The 15,859-nt window shown below is 39.3% G+C and overlaps 1 protein-coding gene across 14 annotated transcripts in view; it reads left to right on the top strand.

The window, feature by feature from the left end:
• PIP5K1B (phosphatidylinositol-4-phosphate 5-kinase type 1 beta) overlaps positions 1–15,859 on the top strand; it is a 119,186-nt gene that overhangs the window by 101,699 nt on the left and 1,628 nt on the right. For 7 of the 14 annotated variants that reach the window (XM_084504928.1, XM_084504930.1, XM_084504932.1 and 4 more), the window contains 2 exons: positions 396–540; positions 7,437–7,792. In XM_084504928.1, coding sequence (XP_084361054.1) covers positions 396–540; positions 7,437–7,662 — 371 coding nt within the window. In that variant the 3' untranslated portion in view covers positions 7,663–7,792. Of the gene's footprint in view, positions 1–395; positions 541–1,008; positions 1,673–7,436; positions 7,803–15,859 lie in introns of those variants that run through there. The other 7 variants (XM_084504925.1, XM_084504926.1, XM_084504924.1 and 4 more) reach the window with 5 other exon arrangements.

Raw genomic sequence — 15,859 nt, 5'->3', positions numbered from 1 at the left:
TGAAGAGATACAGAGTATGCCCCTTTCAAAGTGCATCTGCAGCCTGACACAAAGGAGAACCAACCACCTAATCCCATACGAAAATTGGGCCCTCACAGCATGAGACCAGTTCTGGAACTTAGATGAACTCATCACATATTCATACCAGTGTTTAATATTAGTCCATGGGTTTGCTCTGTCATCTGCAGGAGTGTACTAGCTAGCAGCTGTAATCTGCCCTGTGGTGTGAGAGTATGGGTATGGGCACATGAGTATCATCTCATCAAATCAAACACATCAGGAAGCTTAAAGAAGCTGGTGAGAGCACCAGGTGACTCTGTACATTTGCATAAGGATTCTTGGATCCAGTTTGAAATGACAGTTGTTAATGTTGTTCTTTGTTTTTGTGAATTTAGTACTAAGCTCACGCCATCGACCGGATCTAGTGCCAAGCACTCCTTCTCTGTTTGAAGCAGCTTCTTTGGCAACCACAATTTCTTCTTCTTCATTGAATGTAGATGAGCGTTATCAACGTGATCAACCTATGCTCTATTCTAGCAGGTAAAGGTTGTATATTTGGAATAATACTCCCCACTGTTCTGGTTAAAGTCTGACAGCATATGTAATGGGAGGAGGCTCTGCAAAAGAAAACGTAGTATGTGAGACTATCTCTAGATCAGAATTGACCATCACCAGTGAAAGAAGGGGTGTCATTATGCCATAGGACCTGTTAAGTATTTTGCACTGAGCTCACAAAATAGAATGCATAAATACTGCATAAATATTACAGTACACCTTTAATTTTTTGTCATGTTGCAAAACTAAACTAGGCATTGAAAACTTGCTTAGGTCTTAGTCTGTTTCACAAATGAATGTATACTAAGATGAGGGTAGGAAATACTTGTAACTTGGCTGCAGCCTGAAAAACCTGGGGAAAACTTTGATGCCTTAGGAAAAGGGAATTGCTTTCAGGTTGATATTTATTCTGAATGTGGAGTGCTGAATGATCTTCTTTACATTCCTTCAAAGTGACCATTTCTGAAGTGAATTTCTATGAACCTTCTCCAATGGATGTGATGAGAGCCTGTCTAATTTTAACCTAAGACAGATGAAAACAGGAAGATCTCAAGGAAAGTGTAGACACTTGTGATCTAGCTTGGAGGTGATCTGAGTTGTGTTTGAATGCCTTGTAGCCATGTCTGCCCAATACTGTTGTTATGCCAGTAAAGCTTTCTGGGAGATTGTGTGTACCTGTAATCTACCAAGTGTGTCTGAAAGGAAATTTTGTGTTGTGCTGTCTTGCCGGCTTATTAGAGATCATTTGCCATATGTGGTATCACAGACTAGATGTTTCTTTATCTGTTTTTGTCAGGAAGGGTATCTTCTCTGAAATCAAGCATCTTGAATTTATTTGTAGTAATTTGGAATCCTGCACTACACTGTGTCTATATAAATTTGGTAAGCTTACTTATGTACTGAAATGTAGTCCTTTACTTTGCATTTTGTTCAAAAAGATCAAGTTATTTTACAAGTAATCTTGAAGCAGTAGAATTTTCCTTCCCTAATAAAATTTGACTAATTGCTTTTGTATAAGAAGTAAAATGACTTGCAGCATTGTATGATCAAAATTATATTTGCAGGTACCATTTTCATTGAGTTGAAATAAATCTTAAATAAATTTTCCATAGGTCTAATGTTTTGCTAAAAAAAAAAAAAAAAATTGGAATGAGGTATGGTTTAGGGTCTAAAAAAATTATTATTTAATTACAGAACATGATAGGTTGTCCCAAAAAGCCTTTACACAAACTTTAAGAAATACGCTTAAAGTTTAAATATTAAGAATAAAGTTTAAATATTAGAATATTAAGAAATATGTACAGCTGAAGTTTTGTTTGTTTTTATTATATATTGGAGGCACTTCAGTCCTACAATAAGAAAAGCTGGTAGGAAAATAAATCAAAAAAAAAGCCAGATTGATGCCTCTAGTTTTAGATGCCTTAGTTTTTTCTCACTAGAGTTCTTCTGAGCATTACAAAATGCTGTGCTGCAGGACTTAGCACTTTGCTGTTTAAACCATAAAGCCTGTAGCAGTCTTTGAAACAAAGCCTGAATAAATGATTTGTTTACAAATGTAATCCTGCTGTCTTTAAATATGTAATTGACTATGAAATTCTACTTTAAGTTCTTCAATAGAATCACAGTTTGGTGTCTTCTTTTTCAGGCTTTTTTCTCCTCCTTCAGAGTGTCCTAGCACAAAGTAGGTAGTACAAGAATTTTCTCATAACCACTTAGAAATCTCTATTATATGATAGTGAAAGGAAATTGTCCTGCACATGTAGTAACAATACAATGCCTGGAAGGCTCCTTGGCTGCCATTAATGCTGATAAGCAGTGTGTGCCAATACCATTGAGAAGACGGATGCTGTTGTATGCCCCATTAAAAAAGAGCAATGATACTTTTGAATACCTTGAGGCACACATCTCAATACCTTGAGACACACATTTGTAACCTCAGTTTTTCAGAACTACCCCGTTTCTATCAGCCATGAATCTGATCTTTTTCCAAGGAGAGACACATGGCATTTTATCCAAGAAAGGAGCTCATTATCACCTCGAAGGTGCTTAGCACTTGTGGTTTAAGTGAGGAGCTGCTGCCAGTGTGGCTATCCATTGGTGACTTGCCGAGTTGGAGTTGGCTTCTGAGGCTTTATCATGTGAGGAGAATGTATATAATCCTGATTTGGTATGGATTAGAACTAGCACAGTTGTTAGATAATACAGAGCAGTGGTTAGGGATTTGAGATTTCAGCAAAATGGGGAGACTGAGCAGCAGTCATAGACACATAGCTTATTAGGAGCGTTTGTCCAGACTGTCAGCTGACTGTTTTTCACCAAGCTATTCCTCAGTCCTTGAAGAGTTAGAGGAGATTTCAGGTGTTACCCTGGCAGTGTGAAGGAGTGGCAAAAGAAGAAGTGAGGGGGGAAGATGGCTGTATTTTTTCAGCACAGAAAGAACTTCATCTACAATAGGGAAGTACAAAGGAGAAAGTGAACAAACATCATGTGATATAAGTTATTCAGCAAATGTAGGCTTTCAAGATTTTCCACTCCACCTCAAGTAAATTTATATGTGGCATGGAGCAATTTCAGTAATTAAAAGATTTAAAAGATGTGTTTTCCACAAGAAAATATATTCAATTTTGAGTCTAAATACCCTTAATTGAAAGAGTTTATTTGCTTTACTTTAGGAGAGGCAATTCTTACATATTATATCTGGCAGAAGTGATACCAGATGTATTTTTTTGTCTGAAGGTAAAGTTTTCATAGTGACTACTGATGAATTAAATTAAAGGTGATAAATAGGAATGTCCTGAGCATTGTGACTGTTGTCTCAGTTAACATTGCTTTTATAATTGCAAAGAACTGGAGAAGGTTGATGCTTTTACAGGTGCTTCTAGACTTGTTTTAAACAGTTCTTTTTTGTTTCATTTTGTTCAAAAAACAACAAACTCTCCTTCCAGTCTATCTTACAGCAGGTCTCACAGCTTCCAGTTACAAACCTGAATAAAATCGCAATAAACCCCAATAAAGGGTTACGTTGCCTCTATGTCTGTACACCTACACAAAGAACCTGTGGCTTATATAGGGAGGATTACTGAATTACCTGATGTGTTTAAGCCTAGGAAAATAACCTATATAGAATATAATAATTCTTGTTTATGTATTCTGTACCTTCTTTATGTAAGGTGCAGAAGGGACCTCTGCCTTCTCTCTCCTCTACTTTGCTGCATTTCAATTTCAAGTAACAACTTTGCAGGTTTTTTTGTTTGTTTTCATTGCAGACCACTGGAAATTTTGTAAGTCTTTAAGGGATTGGTTTTTTTTCTTTTACATCATCAAAACTTCCTGAAACTCCCTAGCTTTGAACTGATATATCCCAAGACTTGACATTTTATCAAATAATCCTTGCTAAAACAGCTCAGAAAACAAGAGTTAAAAGCTTTTGCTGTTTTTGTAAGGGATTTGTAAGTATTAACTTTCCTGCTGTAAGAAATACACACCTTTTATGCATCTGCTTTTTTATATAGGCAAATTTTTGTGTTATGTTTGAATGTTCTGTCTGTCCACCCACTACCTTTAGCTTCTGAAGCTTAGAAAAAAATGGCTTGGGTTTGATTAAAATATAATTAAATTCATGCAAACTGAATGTAAATAAGGAACTAAGTGGAGGAAAAAGAATTGAAAGCTTTAATTCGTGAACAGATGCACTGAGACAGTGGGGGAATCCCCATGGGAGAGAAAGAAAATTTGACTATGATTGAAGCAACATGTAATATGTAGTTGAAAGAAGAATAAGGCTTTCCCCATTCTGCTGTGATGGCATTATTTTTTCTTTCTGAGGGCAACAGCAGAGTGGAGAACACTTGTGGATGATCATGTTATAAATGAAGTCTCAACTCAATCTGAATTTTGTAATATTTATACTTATAAAAGGTATAAAAGCTATAAAAGGTATAAAAGCCAAGTAAACAGCGCTGGGTGTGCAGGGAGTCTGTGCTCCACCAACACACACACACAAACATCAAACATTCTAAATATACAGAACATTGCTTTTACATACGAAACCCGAGTATGCCTCTACAATCAGAAAAGGTAACAAACAATCCTTTAAGTTCCATGACTTAACAGTCTTTATTTTCCATTCCTTTTGAACAATATGTCTTGCTTTAAGTTGTGAAGCAACTCGGTCTTCAGGCCTTATGTATCCCGTTCTTCCCAGATCGAAGAAAACATATCCATCTCCTTTTCAAGGCCAATAGGCTTGGGTCAAAAGGCACGTCCAGGTCAGCAGGGGGCGTAACAGCAAAAGCCTTCGATGGCTGTAGCAGCAGAGGGGCCCGTGGCGTAGCAGTCGGATCAGCAGAGGAGCCCGCAGCTCCCGCACTGTCGGGCAAACCACACATTTGTGATTGTGGCCCCACATGGCTCTTTAAGGCCTCAGAGACTGCTCGCCAGGTGCTGAGCAATCCCACTGCAACCTTGTCGGTTTTAGTTGCAGAGTCCCACACCTTGACCTCAATTTGGTCCCATGTGTCAGGATCATAAACTGTCTGATTGTTAATAAGGAGAATAAGCTGTAAGGTTACCAGGTCAGTCTTTGTTCCTAAGGACGTATGATTCCCCATAATGCGCAACTGCTTACCAGCGAGGGGCAGTTGTGTGCGCGGCTCCGCTTCTCTCAGCTTGAGCTTCTTCCCAGCTCTGGTGCACCTACTTCCAGCGACTTTCTGTATGAGCTTCTCTGAGCGGTTTGCCGAGTTTGGCCGAACCTATCTTCATGAGGCGGTCAAAGTGCCTGTTCCCGTCCTGGTCTCCATTCTGCCAGCCTGTTCCTCTTCACTCCTTTTTCCTGCTGCTTTATTGATGACATAACTTCATCACATCGTGTTGCCTTTCTTTTTATCTTGAGGGTAGGCTTCCCTCTTATACCCTTCTCCCCACAGCAGTTCTTTTCAAAACAACTTCTCATTGGTCAAACAACTTTGCTTATAACAGCAACAGCAAACACCCAGCAACTTCCATGCCTAACGGCTGGAGAACAAGCAACAGGAGACCGCATGGAGTCCCCTGAATCAGCCTTCTTTGTTCCCTCTAAACTCTTTTACATTCCTGATGGCCTCATCGTTAAGAGTCTGGTGTTATCTTCAACCACGGGGCTTTCCAACCCCCGTGGCCACATTCCCAAATCTCCCCCTTCTTTAAATCTCCCCCTTCTTTATTAGTATCAACCATTTTCTCGACATGAATTACCACTCCGTGTATAACAGCAGTAAAGGTAGCAGTGATGTGGCCTATGTACATGAAGTGAATAACTATTTAAACTGTTTTTTTTTTCCTTTTAAACCTAAAATGATGCAGGAATGAAAGACAGGTATGCACTGCAGCCTGCCTGACTAGTTCTTGGTAGTGCAGAACACTGTTTCCCAGAAAGAATGGTTGACCATTGGCTTTGCATATATTTATAGCAGTAGTAGTTGCTCTGTGCACACTTGTCTTCTGTCATGTGGTTTTCATATATGGTGCCTTCGCACCTCCTGAAGCCTGAGTGGAGTGTCAAAATTCTGCAAGCAAAACTGATTCTTGATTTTTTTTTTTTCTTCCTTTTACCAAGAATAGTATGGCTAATGATAGCACTTATTTTGTGGGAAATTATAAAACATAGTCACCATTTGGCAACAGCCATTTTTTCCTTCCTGTCTGTCCTTTCCCCTTCAGGAAAATGAGCCTTGGCAGAAGACCAATGTGACTGAAATGTTGGTTAATAGAATACAAACAGTGTGTTAGAAAACTGGTACTGAGTCAGTGGGAGCTGGATCACTTGGGACAAATGAAATAGTCTCGCAATTGAAAATATACTTAATATGCTATATAGTAAAAGGAGCATTATGATGTGGTAAATGTAGTGCTGTGCACTGAATACTAATATGACGTGAGGACGACTAATGATTCATTATTTTGTTGAGCACTTGTGATTGTTTCCTACTTTGGATACTAGCTTCATCCTTTCTGAAATTATGCTCAATCTGAAACATATCTTAAGTATGAAGTACTGCAAAGGGAGAGAAAAACTAATTCTCCTTTCCTCATTTATGGACTGATGGCTGTAACCATGTTTTGATATGCAGTTATAATGCTGAGTTGTTTGTTTTATTTCATGTGTAAATAGGTAACAAACACCATTTGAAATATGGGTCTGCAAAACTGATAGTCAGGTTTTCAGGGTAGCCTGGAGTGTATTACTTTCTGGCAGCTTGTAGATGAATGATAATGGGTGCCTAACTCTGTTAAAACACCTTTTGACAATTTCAGCTTTGTGGTTCTCAGTGTTTACAAAACAAAACAAGATTACTGTGCAGATCCATCTCTAGTTTCACATCCTTTCTCCATAGTAGGGAACAGAAATCATATCTGTGATTGAGATTGTGAAGTGTATCTGCTCCATGAATCTCCTACTTTCATATCTGAACTGCTGGTTGCAGGTGATCCCTTACCTACCCGAGAAAATCCAATCTTACTTTGCTTAATTACTGAATCTCTTTTTTCTCCCCATTTTAAAATACTGCTAAATGTGGAAGTAGCTTCTTTTGAAATTAATGAAATTATCCCACACTGACTGTGGCATAGTTTAATTCTTTCAATAGAGTTTAGGAACTCTATTACTTCTTGATAACATTTTAGTTAATTCCGAAGTAGAAACTGTGTGGTTTGTTTGCTAGTAATTTATGAGACCCCCATTAACTATCTTTTGCCAAGGTACCTATACTTGTTGATTTACTTTTCTTCTTTTCAAGTATTTGAAGCTTGTATGTTTGAGAGAAATTTAAAAATTTCAGCCATGACAGAGCTCGTCTGCAGCTTGTATTGTTTGTTAACTGTAGTCTCCCTTCTCTTTCTAGTAAAGGGTTGCCTTCAAGTTCAACGTATACTTTAGAAGACAGTGCCATCTATTTGACTTCAGAACAGAGCACACTGGAGACGGAAAATGATAATGCTTCAGTTTTGGATGTCTACTTAGTAAGTTGTCAAACTGTTTCTGGTGGGCTTTTTTCTGTAATTCCTCTGACTGACTCTCAGCAAGAGACTTTAATAAATGCTGAACTTAAAGAACCAGAGGATCATTGAGGTATTTCTTAAATGAGACACATGCTTAAGTACCTTGCCAAAGCAAATCCTTCCAGAATCTATGTGCCTATTAATTATGGTGTTAATAACGAAGGTTTTTTTTCTAATGTTACGGGGGGAATGGCATACTACTTGTTTTTCATGCTTATAAGAGGAAAAAAAAATCTTCTTCACATTGAATATTCCACAATGGAGAGAGTAAATTTTCCCAGGGAGACAAGTTCTGTATTTACATAAGTGAATTTAAAGACAGTGAAGTAGAGCTCAATATAAAGTAAGTTAATGGCTCCCCTTTCTGTTCTGAAGGGTTCTCCAGTTGCAGTGTCTGGAATATGATTAGAAAAGGATCTGTGTTTTTTTTTTTTTTTTTTTGCTGCTTTGGCTCCTAGTGAGCAGTCTATCTGACTGCTGAAAGATAAGCAATAAGCTTACGTCTGAATCTTTGGTTGTCTTCATATCATCTGTGATGGCATTTAAACTTTTTTATCTGCAGCTGTTGTGGTTTAACCCTGGTGGGCAACTGAGCCCCACACAGCTGTGTACTCACTCTCCCCCAGACATAAAGATACTAGACATCCTGTTATATATAACATGCCTGTTATATTTGACTGAAGTTTCATGCATCTAGCTCTTTTAGGCCCTTTTGAAAATTTCAGTAAAAATGTAGAACGAGTGTTTTAAGCTTGGCATTTTTTTTCTGAAGGTTTGTTTTCCTCAAGCACAAATTAAACAATCCTGGTATCTCGGTCATGTTTTACTTCTATTTTCATGAAAAAAAATGTCTGTGACTTTCGTAGTACTAGAGAGTAAAGGAAAAAAGCAAAGACTTTTAACTAGCTTCTAGCAAGCATTTCACACAGTCATGGTTGCTTTCGTTCTAGATGAAGTTCACTGCATTCTTTATTGTCCTGTCTTTAACATTTCCTGACTTTTTTTTTTTTTTTTTTATGAAATCCCAAATAAATCATGTTTGTTTCTGATCTCCCTTCTGCTCTCTGTTGGCCGTGCTTCTGATGTATTTTTCATTTTAGCCAGCAACCATTGAGTATGTACAGTACCCACTTAATAGCTACTAGCTTAATAGTCCCAACACGCTTGGAGAAGCTTTTGTCTATCCTGCCTCCACTGGAACAACAGTAGCAGGTACAAGCAACCAATTAGATACAGAACCACTTAGTTAACTCTGACAGCAAGTAGACCATTAAACCAGTCTATTCCTGTGGGCCTGTTGTTGATATGATGTTGGTATGAATAGCCTGTAAAGAGAGACAATAAATGCTGAAATGTTCAGGAAATGGACAAGTAATCAGGTACAGCCTAACCTCTTGGCCCCACTTAACAGAGAAACCACTTGTTGTTTAAAACTTTTGATTTTGGTTTATAACAGTCTTGTTTATCATAGAATGGTTTGGATTGGAAGGGTAGAAAAGATGATTAAAGATCATCAAGCTCCAAACCCCCAAGCAGGGACACCTCCCACTGGATCAGGTTGCTCTAAGCCCCATCTAACCTGGTCTTGAACACCTCTGGGGATGGGGCATCCACAGCTTGTCTGGGAAAGCTGTGCCAGTGCCTCACCACCCTCTGAGTGAAGAATTGCTTCCTAATATATAATCTAAATCTCCCCTTTTTTAGTTTAAAGTCACTACCCCTTGACGTATCATAGCAACCCCTGACAAAGAATCCCTTTCCTGCTTACATGTGGGCCCCTTTTGGGTACGGGAAGGCTACAATGAGGTCTCCCTGGAGCCTTCTCTTCTCCAGACTGAAAAACCCCAACTCCCTCAGTCTGTCTTGATAGGAGAGACGCTCCAGCCCTATAATCTCATGGACCTCCTCTGGGCTTACTCTATAAGGTCCATGTCCTTCTTGGGCTTGGGGCCTCAGAGCTGAACACAGCACTCCAGGTGGGGCTTCATGAGCAAAAAATTTGCTCTCATTGGCAAATTTGCTGAGGGTGCACTTGATCCCACTGCCCATGTCACTAACAAAGACATTGAACAGCTCCAGTCCCAATACTGACCCCTGAGGACCACCACTCATTACTGATCTCCACCTGGACAGTGAGCCATTGTTAAGGGAAATCTATGCAGACTTGCACTCTGCAGCTGATGTCAAAATTGAGAATTTTTCTGGTAGTGGCAAGAATTTTTGTTCTAGGACACAGAGACATCTTGAGTTCGCAACTCAAAGGCAAGTCTGGGCATAGAATTCCTCAGCTATCAATAATAGCCCATATCCTAAATGAAGCATTCTAGTTTTTATTAATAAAATATGATTAAAACATCATTGGCACTGAGCAGTAAGTGTAAGCCAGTCTAAGTTATTTCCAAATATTCTAATACCAAACAGTGAAAAACACTATAGAAACAGTTACTTTTTTTAAATTAAAGATTACAGAAAGATAAGAAAAGATTTTATAAAACAGGAATTTGAAATCTTACTCCACAGAGAGTTAAAATAATAAAGGGTTCTTGCTTAGATAAATATGTAATTCAATAGTAGAACAGATATTGGACTTCTGTAAGACTTTAGACACAGTCCCGCACAACCTTCTAATATCTAAATTGAAAAGATACGGATTTGAAGTGTGGACCATTCCCATGGATAAAGAATTGTCTCAAAGGCCACACCCAGAGAGGTCAATGGTTCCATGTCCAGGTGGAGGCTGATAACAAGCGATGTCCCTCAGGGGTCTGTCTTGGGACTAGTGCTTTTCAATATCTTCATCAATGACATAGACTTGCACCTCAGTAAGTTTGCAGATGACACCAAGCTGAGTGGTGCAGTTGATACAACAGAAGGAAGGGATGCCATCCAAAGGGACCTGGACAGGCCGGAGAAGTGGGCCCATGTGAACTACATGAGGTTCAACAAGTCCAAGTGCAAGGTGCTGCACCTGGGAGGGATACAAAGATGGTTAGTGGGCTGGAGCACCTCTTCTATGAAGAAAGGCTGAGATCTGGGGATGTTCTCTGGAGCAGAGAAGGCTCCAGGGAGACCTTACTACATTTCTTCAATACTTAAAGGTGTCTTGTAAAAAGAATGGAGAAGGACTCTTTACTTGGGTAGTTAATGATAGGACAAGGGGAAATAGTATTAAACTAAAAGAGGTTAGGAGCAAATTCTTCACGCAGAAGGTGGTGAAGCACTGGAACAGGTTGCCAAGAGAAGCTGTGGATGCCCCATCCCTGGAGGTGTTCAAGGCCTTGGCCAAACTGATCTAGTGGGTGGCATCCCGGCCTATGGCAAGGCAGTTGGAATTAGCTCTAAGATTCCTTCCAACCCCATTATGTGATATTCTGTAATATTTAGGAGCAAAAGATGCCATCTGAAATAAATAGAAGGTGTCACTGTACATATGCTAGTAACAGAGAAAGGTAACACTCTTGTACTTTGCATTTTGATGTATAAATGCACAAAGCAAAACATTAAAACAGTTTTTCCTTCTTCCTTTAGAAATACATGGTGTCTTAAAATTTCTCTGAAACCCTATTCGTTATGTCAGTTCAGGCAGCTTCAGCTGGTACTTAAATCACAGAATCACAGAATTTCTAGGTTGGAAGAGACCTCAAGGTCATCGAGTCCAACCTCTGACCTAACACTAACAGTCCCCACTAAACCATATTCCTAAGCTCTACATCTAAACGTCTTTTAAAGACCTCCAGGGATGGTGACTCCACCGCTTCCCTGGGCAGCCTGTTCCAGTGTCTAACAACCCTTTCGGTAAAGAAGTTCTTCCTAACATCCAACCTAAAACTCCCCTGGCACAACTTAAGCCCATTCCCCCTCGTCCTGTCACCAGGCACGTGGGAGAATAGACCAACCCCCAACTCGCTACAGCCTCCTTTAAGGTATCTGTAGAGAGCGATAAGGTCGCTCCTGAGCCTCCTCTTCTCCAGGTTGAACAATCCCAGCTCCCTCAGCCGCTCCTCGTAGGACTTGTTCTCCAGACCCCTCACCAGCTTCGTTGCCCTTCTCTGCACCCGCTCAAGCACCTCGACGTCCTTCTTGTAGCGAGGAGCCCAAAATTGAACACAGTACTCGAGGTGCGGCCTCACCAGAGCCGAGTACAGGGGGACGATCACCTCCCTAGCCCTGCTGGCCACACTGCTTCTTATACAAGCCAGGATGCCCTTGGCCTTCTTGGCCACCTGAGCACACTGCTGGCTCATATTCAGCCGACTATCCACCATCACTCCCAGGTCCTTCTCTGCCTGGCAGCTTTCCAACCACTCATCTCCCAGCCTGAAAAAGCAGAAAAGCATTAAACATCAGCAAATGCTTTTGAACACAAAGGTCTACTGTGTCGTGTAGACTTCTGTTATTAAAACAATAGAAATCCAGTACTGCAGAAGCTTCATAGGGTAGATCAGAAAGAGCAACCAATTCTGAAGACCTTAGTGCAGTTACTAAGGTCTGGTACCTAGGTGGGGCTTTGAAAGTGTTAATTGCAGTTAGGAAGAAAGGAATAAGTTAAAGTCACTTTTTGGCTTCTGTCTTGCAGTAAAGTCCCAATTTCTTTAAGCTTTCTGTCCCCAAAACAGCAATGTGCAGTTATAAACTACTCCGCTGTGTTTTCTCAGCCTACCTCTGAAATGATTTATTGATTAAAAAAAGGCAGCTGACATTATTCTGACAAACTACAGTGTCAGTAAAACCAGAGTGGTATGGATTAAGAATTAGGATAATTGTTTCAGTTTAAGTAGGCCTGATTTCCTTTACACTTATAATGGGATAAGAACATACATGTAAACATGCATGTAAATAATACAGTGAAAAACTTAAGTTTGCTCTGTTGTGGTGCTGTGTAGCTTAAATCAAATAGTGGTAAATGCAGGAAATAATTAAATATATAAATGCCTTGCCTATAGTAGTTCATTAGTGAACTATTTTGCTTGAAAGAGTATTCTTGCATTTTTAACTATAATCAAAGTTTCTTTGGTAGTACTGAAATAGCTGTGTAGAAGCATAACATTGCTTCCTGTTATTTGTGTGTGATTTAGAAGTCACTATCACTGAAGATACGAGTGGAAAGAATTGATATGTGCTTCAAGGGAGAAAAAAGACATTAACTATAGTGATGAGCAAGCTCAGCATATTTGGAGTCTGGTGTAGCTATGATTTGTCAGATGAATTGTATAGATAATATTATTATATTGATAATTACTCTTGTTGTGACCTACGTCAAAATGCTAATTTTATTATAGGATTTTGAAGTCTTAAAATATAGCTAAGCATCAATTTTATATTTAGTCTTGCTGTAGATGCATAACTAAGTAGATTTACAAGTACTAGTCTATAAAATACCTGTTTAGAAACTTAGCAAAACTGTCTCCCTGTTCATACTTCTCAGTGCTCTATTCTTCTATTCTCAATCCCATAGCTATGTATTTTGTATGTTGAGCACTTCCTAGCTCATATTCAAACCCTCCCAACTGCCAGTTTACAATCTAACTCCTCATCTTCTCAATTATTGTCTCTTAGAAATATTTTCACCCCTTGAGCTGTTTTTGCTTCACCACCCTTAGCTCTGTTCTAGTGTAAACTCCTTGTAGAGAATTTTCCCACCTGGCTCTGATGAAATGAAAGATGGTTCCTACCTGGAGTACTGCCCTCAGCTTCGAGACCCCTGACATAAGAGGGACATAGACCTGATAGAACTAGTCCAGACCACAAGGGTGATGAGAGGGCTGGAGCACCTCTCCTATCAAGACAGGCTGAGGGAGCTGGGGTCGTTCAGCCTGGAGTCGAGAAGGCTTCAGGCAGACCTTAATAGAAGCCTTGCTGCTATTAAAAGGGGCTTACAGGGAATATGAGGAGGGATTCTTCTTTAGGGTGTGTACAGATAGGACAAGAAGTAATGGTTTTACACTTAAAGAGGGTAGGTTTGGATTAGCTATAAGGAAGAAATTCTTTATTCTGAGGTTGGTGAGACAGTGGCACAGGTTGCCTAAAGAAACTGTGGATGCCCCATCCCTGGAGGTGTTCAGAGTCAGGCTGCATGGGGCTTTGGGCAACCAGGTCCTGTGAAGGGGGTTTGGAGCTAGATGATCTTTAAGGTCACTTCCAAACCAAGCCTTTCTATGATTCTCATCAGATACTTCAAGTATGGGATTGTCCTTCTACCATAATTTCTTGACAAGGCATTTGTTTTTCATTCAGGAACTTTTTGATTTTCTCTTTCATAAAATTTAATTTGATTCCAATCATGTTGCAGATTTCTTCAGAGTGCTGTTTGAAGCAGTAACAATTGTGCCTAAAATTAAAGCAATTCCTAAGCAGGATATATCTAAGAACAAGCTACTAAGTGTACAGTCACGCTGTGATGCATACCTCAATTTTAGATTTAGTACTGTCTTTCTGGTTCCTTCAGTTTCTCTGCTTCCCCATCTCCACTAAGGATACTGATGAAAAAGCATGGTAGCTTGAACGTTAATTCTGGGACTGTGAGAAGAGAATTTAGGCCTCCTCATTTACAGACACTTACAAGGAGTATCCCCTGAGAGCAGAATAATCCTTAGTATATTACATGCACATACTGGAACTAATCAAGCAGTCATCCCTCAAAGTAGAGTTTATTTAAAGCTGAAAGTGGAAAACCTAGTTGTTCCATGCAGTGAGGCAACTGTTCCTTTCCTATCTTACCTATTTTATCCCTGTATCCATCCACATATTGTCTTAGACAAGAGTAGGGAAAGAGTCTGTCTCTCATAAAACTGAAGGCTGGTGTAAGGTGAAACAGCAACCAAGCAAGAATATAGTGTGGCAGGGGTGTTTGCAGAGGCAGTGTTACACAGGAAGCAACACTCCAGTCTCCCTTCCATGAAAATCAGATACGGGAATTATGTGCTTGATTAAATTAAAAACACACCATTTCATATTACTATTAATACATTGCCTGAGTACTCCAAGTACTAAAATGACAGTGTATATTGCTGCTATACTACAAGTTCTCAAGCCCTGAGGATTTTAATGAAGAAAATCAACCATATAAAGAAATCAATATACTCTTATCTGTGAAAAGAGAATTGGAACAGAGAAAGGCTAAAATATTGCAAATACATTATAGAACCAGTGCAAGACATCTCGGACAGTAATTACAGGAATGCATCTGGTAGAGTCATTTGTATGTTAACTATCATTTCAGACCCAACTGCTATGGCCAAACTGTCTCTTTCAGAAAGTGCAGTTTCTTACATCGGTGATTAAAGTAACCCATACAGTGTGCAGTGGTGAAAGAGTTTCTCAGAGGTTCATGTTCTGTGCACTGCAATAGACAGAGGTTTTGCCACAATAATATGCACAGAACTGGATTGCACTTGACATAAAGATGAATATTTGAATCCCACCACATGCACAGCGTTTCTGTGACTGACTCACATAGTTAGCAGTTGCTGTATGTTTCTGTCAGGGCAATCTTTTCCAATTCTGTTATAGAAATTTTGCAGATAGTTTTTGCATCCTTAATCTCTTTGAAATGCTTCGGAAGGATCAGAGGTAAGGCAACAAGAATAATATAGTCAAAACTGTGTAGTAGTGGAATAGCAAAAAGCTAGCACCAACAATATTGCTGATGTCCTTAGAGAGTAAAAAGCAGTGATAAAGCCAGAGGGTCTGAAGTTGTGCTGAATCACCATTATATCTGTCAGAAATGGACTTGCTGTCATTCAGATATGAACTTTCAGACACAAACTAGATGCAACCAGTGAAAATTTTCAGTCATTTATGCCAGCTTCATAAAGGATTATTTTGTTTACCCTGTGCTTCTCAACCTTTTTTTCTCCAACCTGATCTTAATTTTATTTTTTTTAATTCTTGTTAGCCTCACATCATCCTCTTCTTACCTTAATTTTACTTACTTGTCCAACAATTTCCCTTTGCATATTCAATTGCTCTGCATCCTAGTAGTAAGTACCTACTGACTGACTGACTACTTTTCTACTTGCAGGCAGTTAGGTAGATATATGGCAGCATACAGTCTTTAATTCCTAGATAGAGAATACCCTTTGAGAAAATAGCACTTTGTTAACCATCAGAGGTTATGAACACACTGACCATAACAGTAGTGCACAATACAGGGGCAGGTTGAAGCTTGCAGCATTTTAGTATCATTCTGCCAGGTTCAAAGTCTAAGGCCAGAAGTGATAATAAATAATATCAATATCAAAATATTGATTTAAATCTACTGGTGTTC

This window comes from Aythya ferina (genome assembly GCF_964211825.1).
Source record: "Aythya ferina genome assembly, chromosome: Z".
In the NCBI taxonomy this organism is placed as follows: domain Eukaryota; kingdom Metazoa; phylum Chordata; class Aves; order Anseriformes; family Anatidae; genus Aythya; species Aythya ferina.
This window is presented reverse-complemented; position numbering and strand designations above follow the sequence as displayed.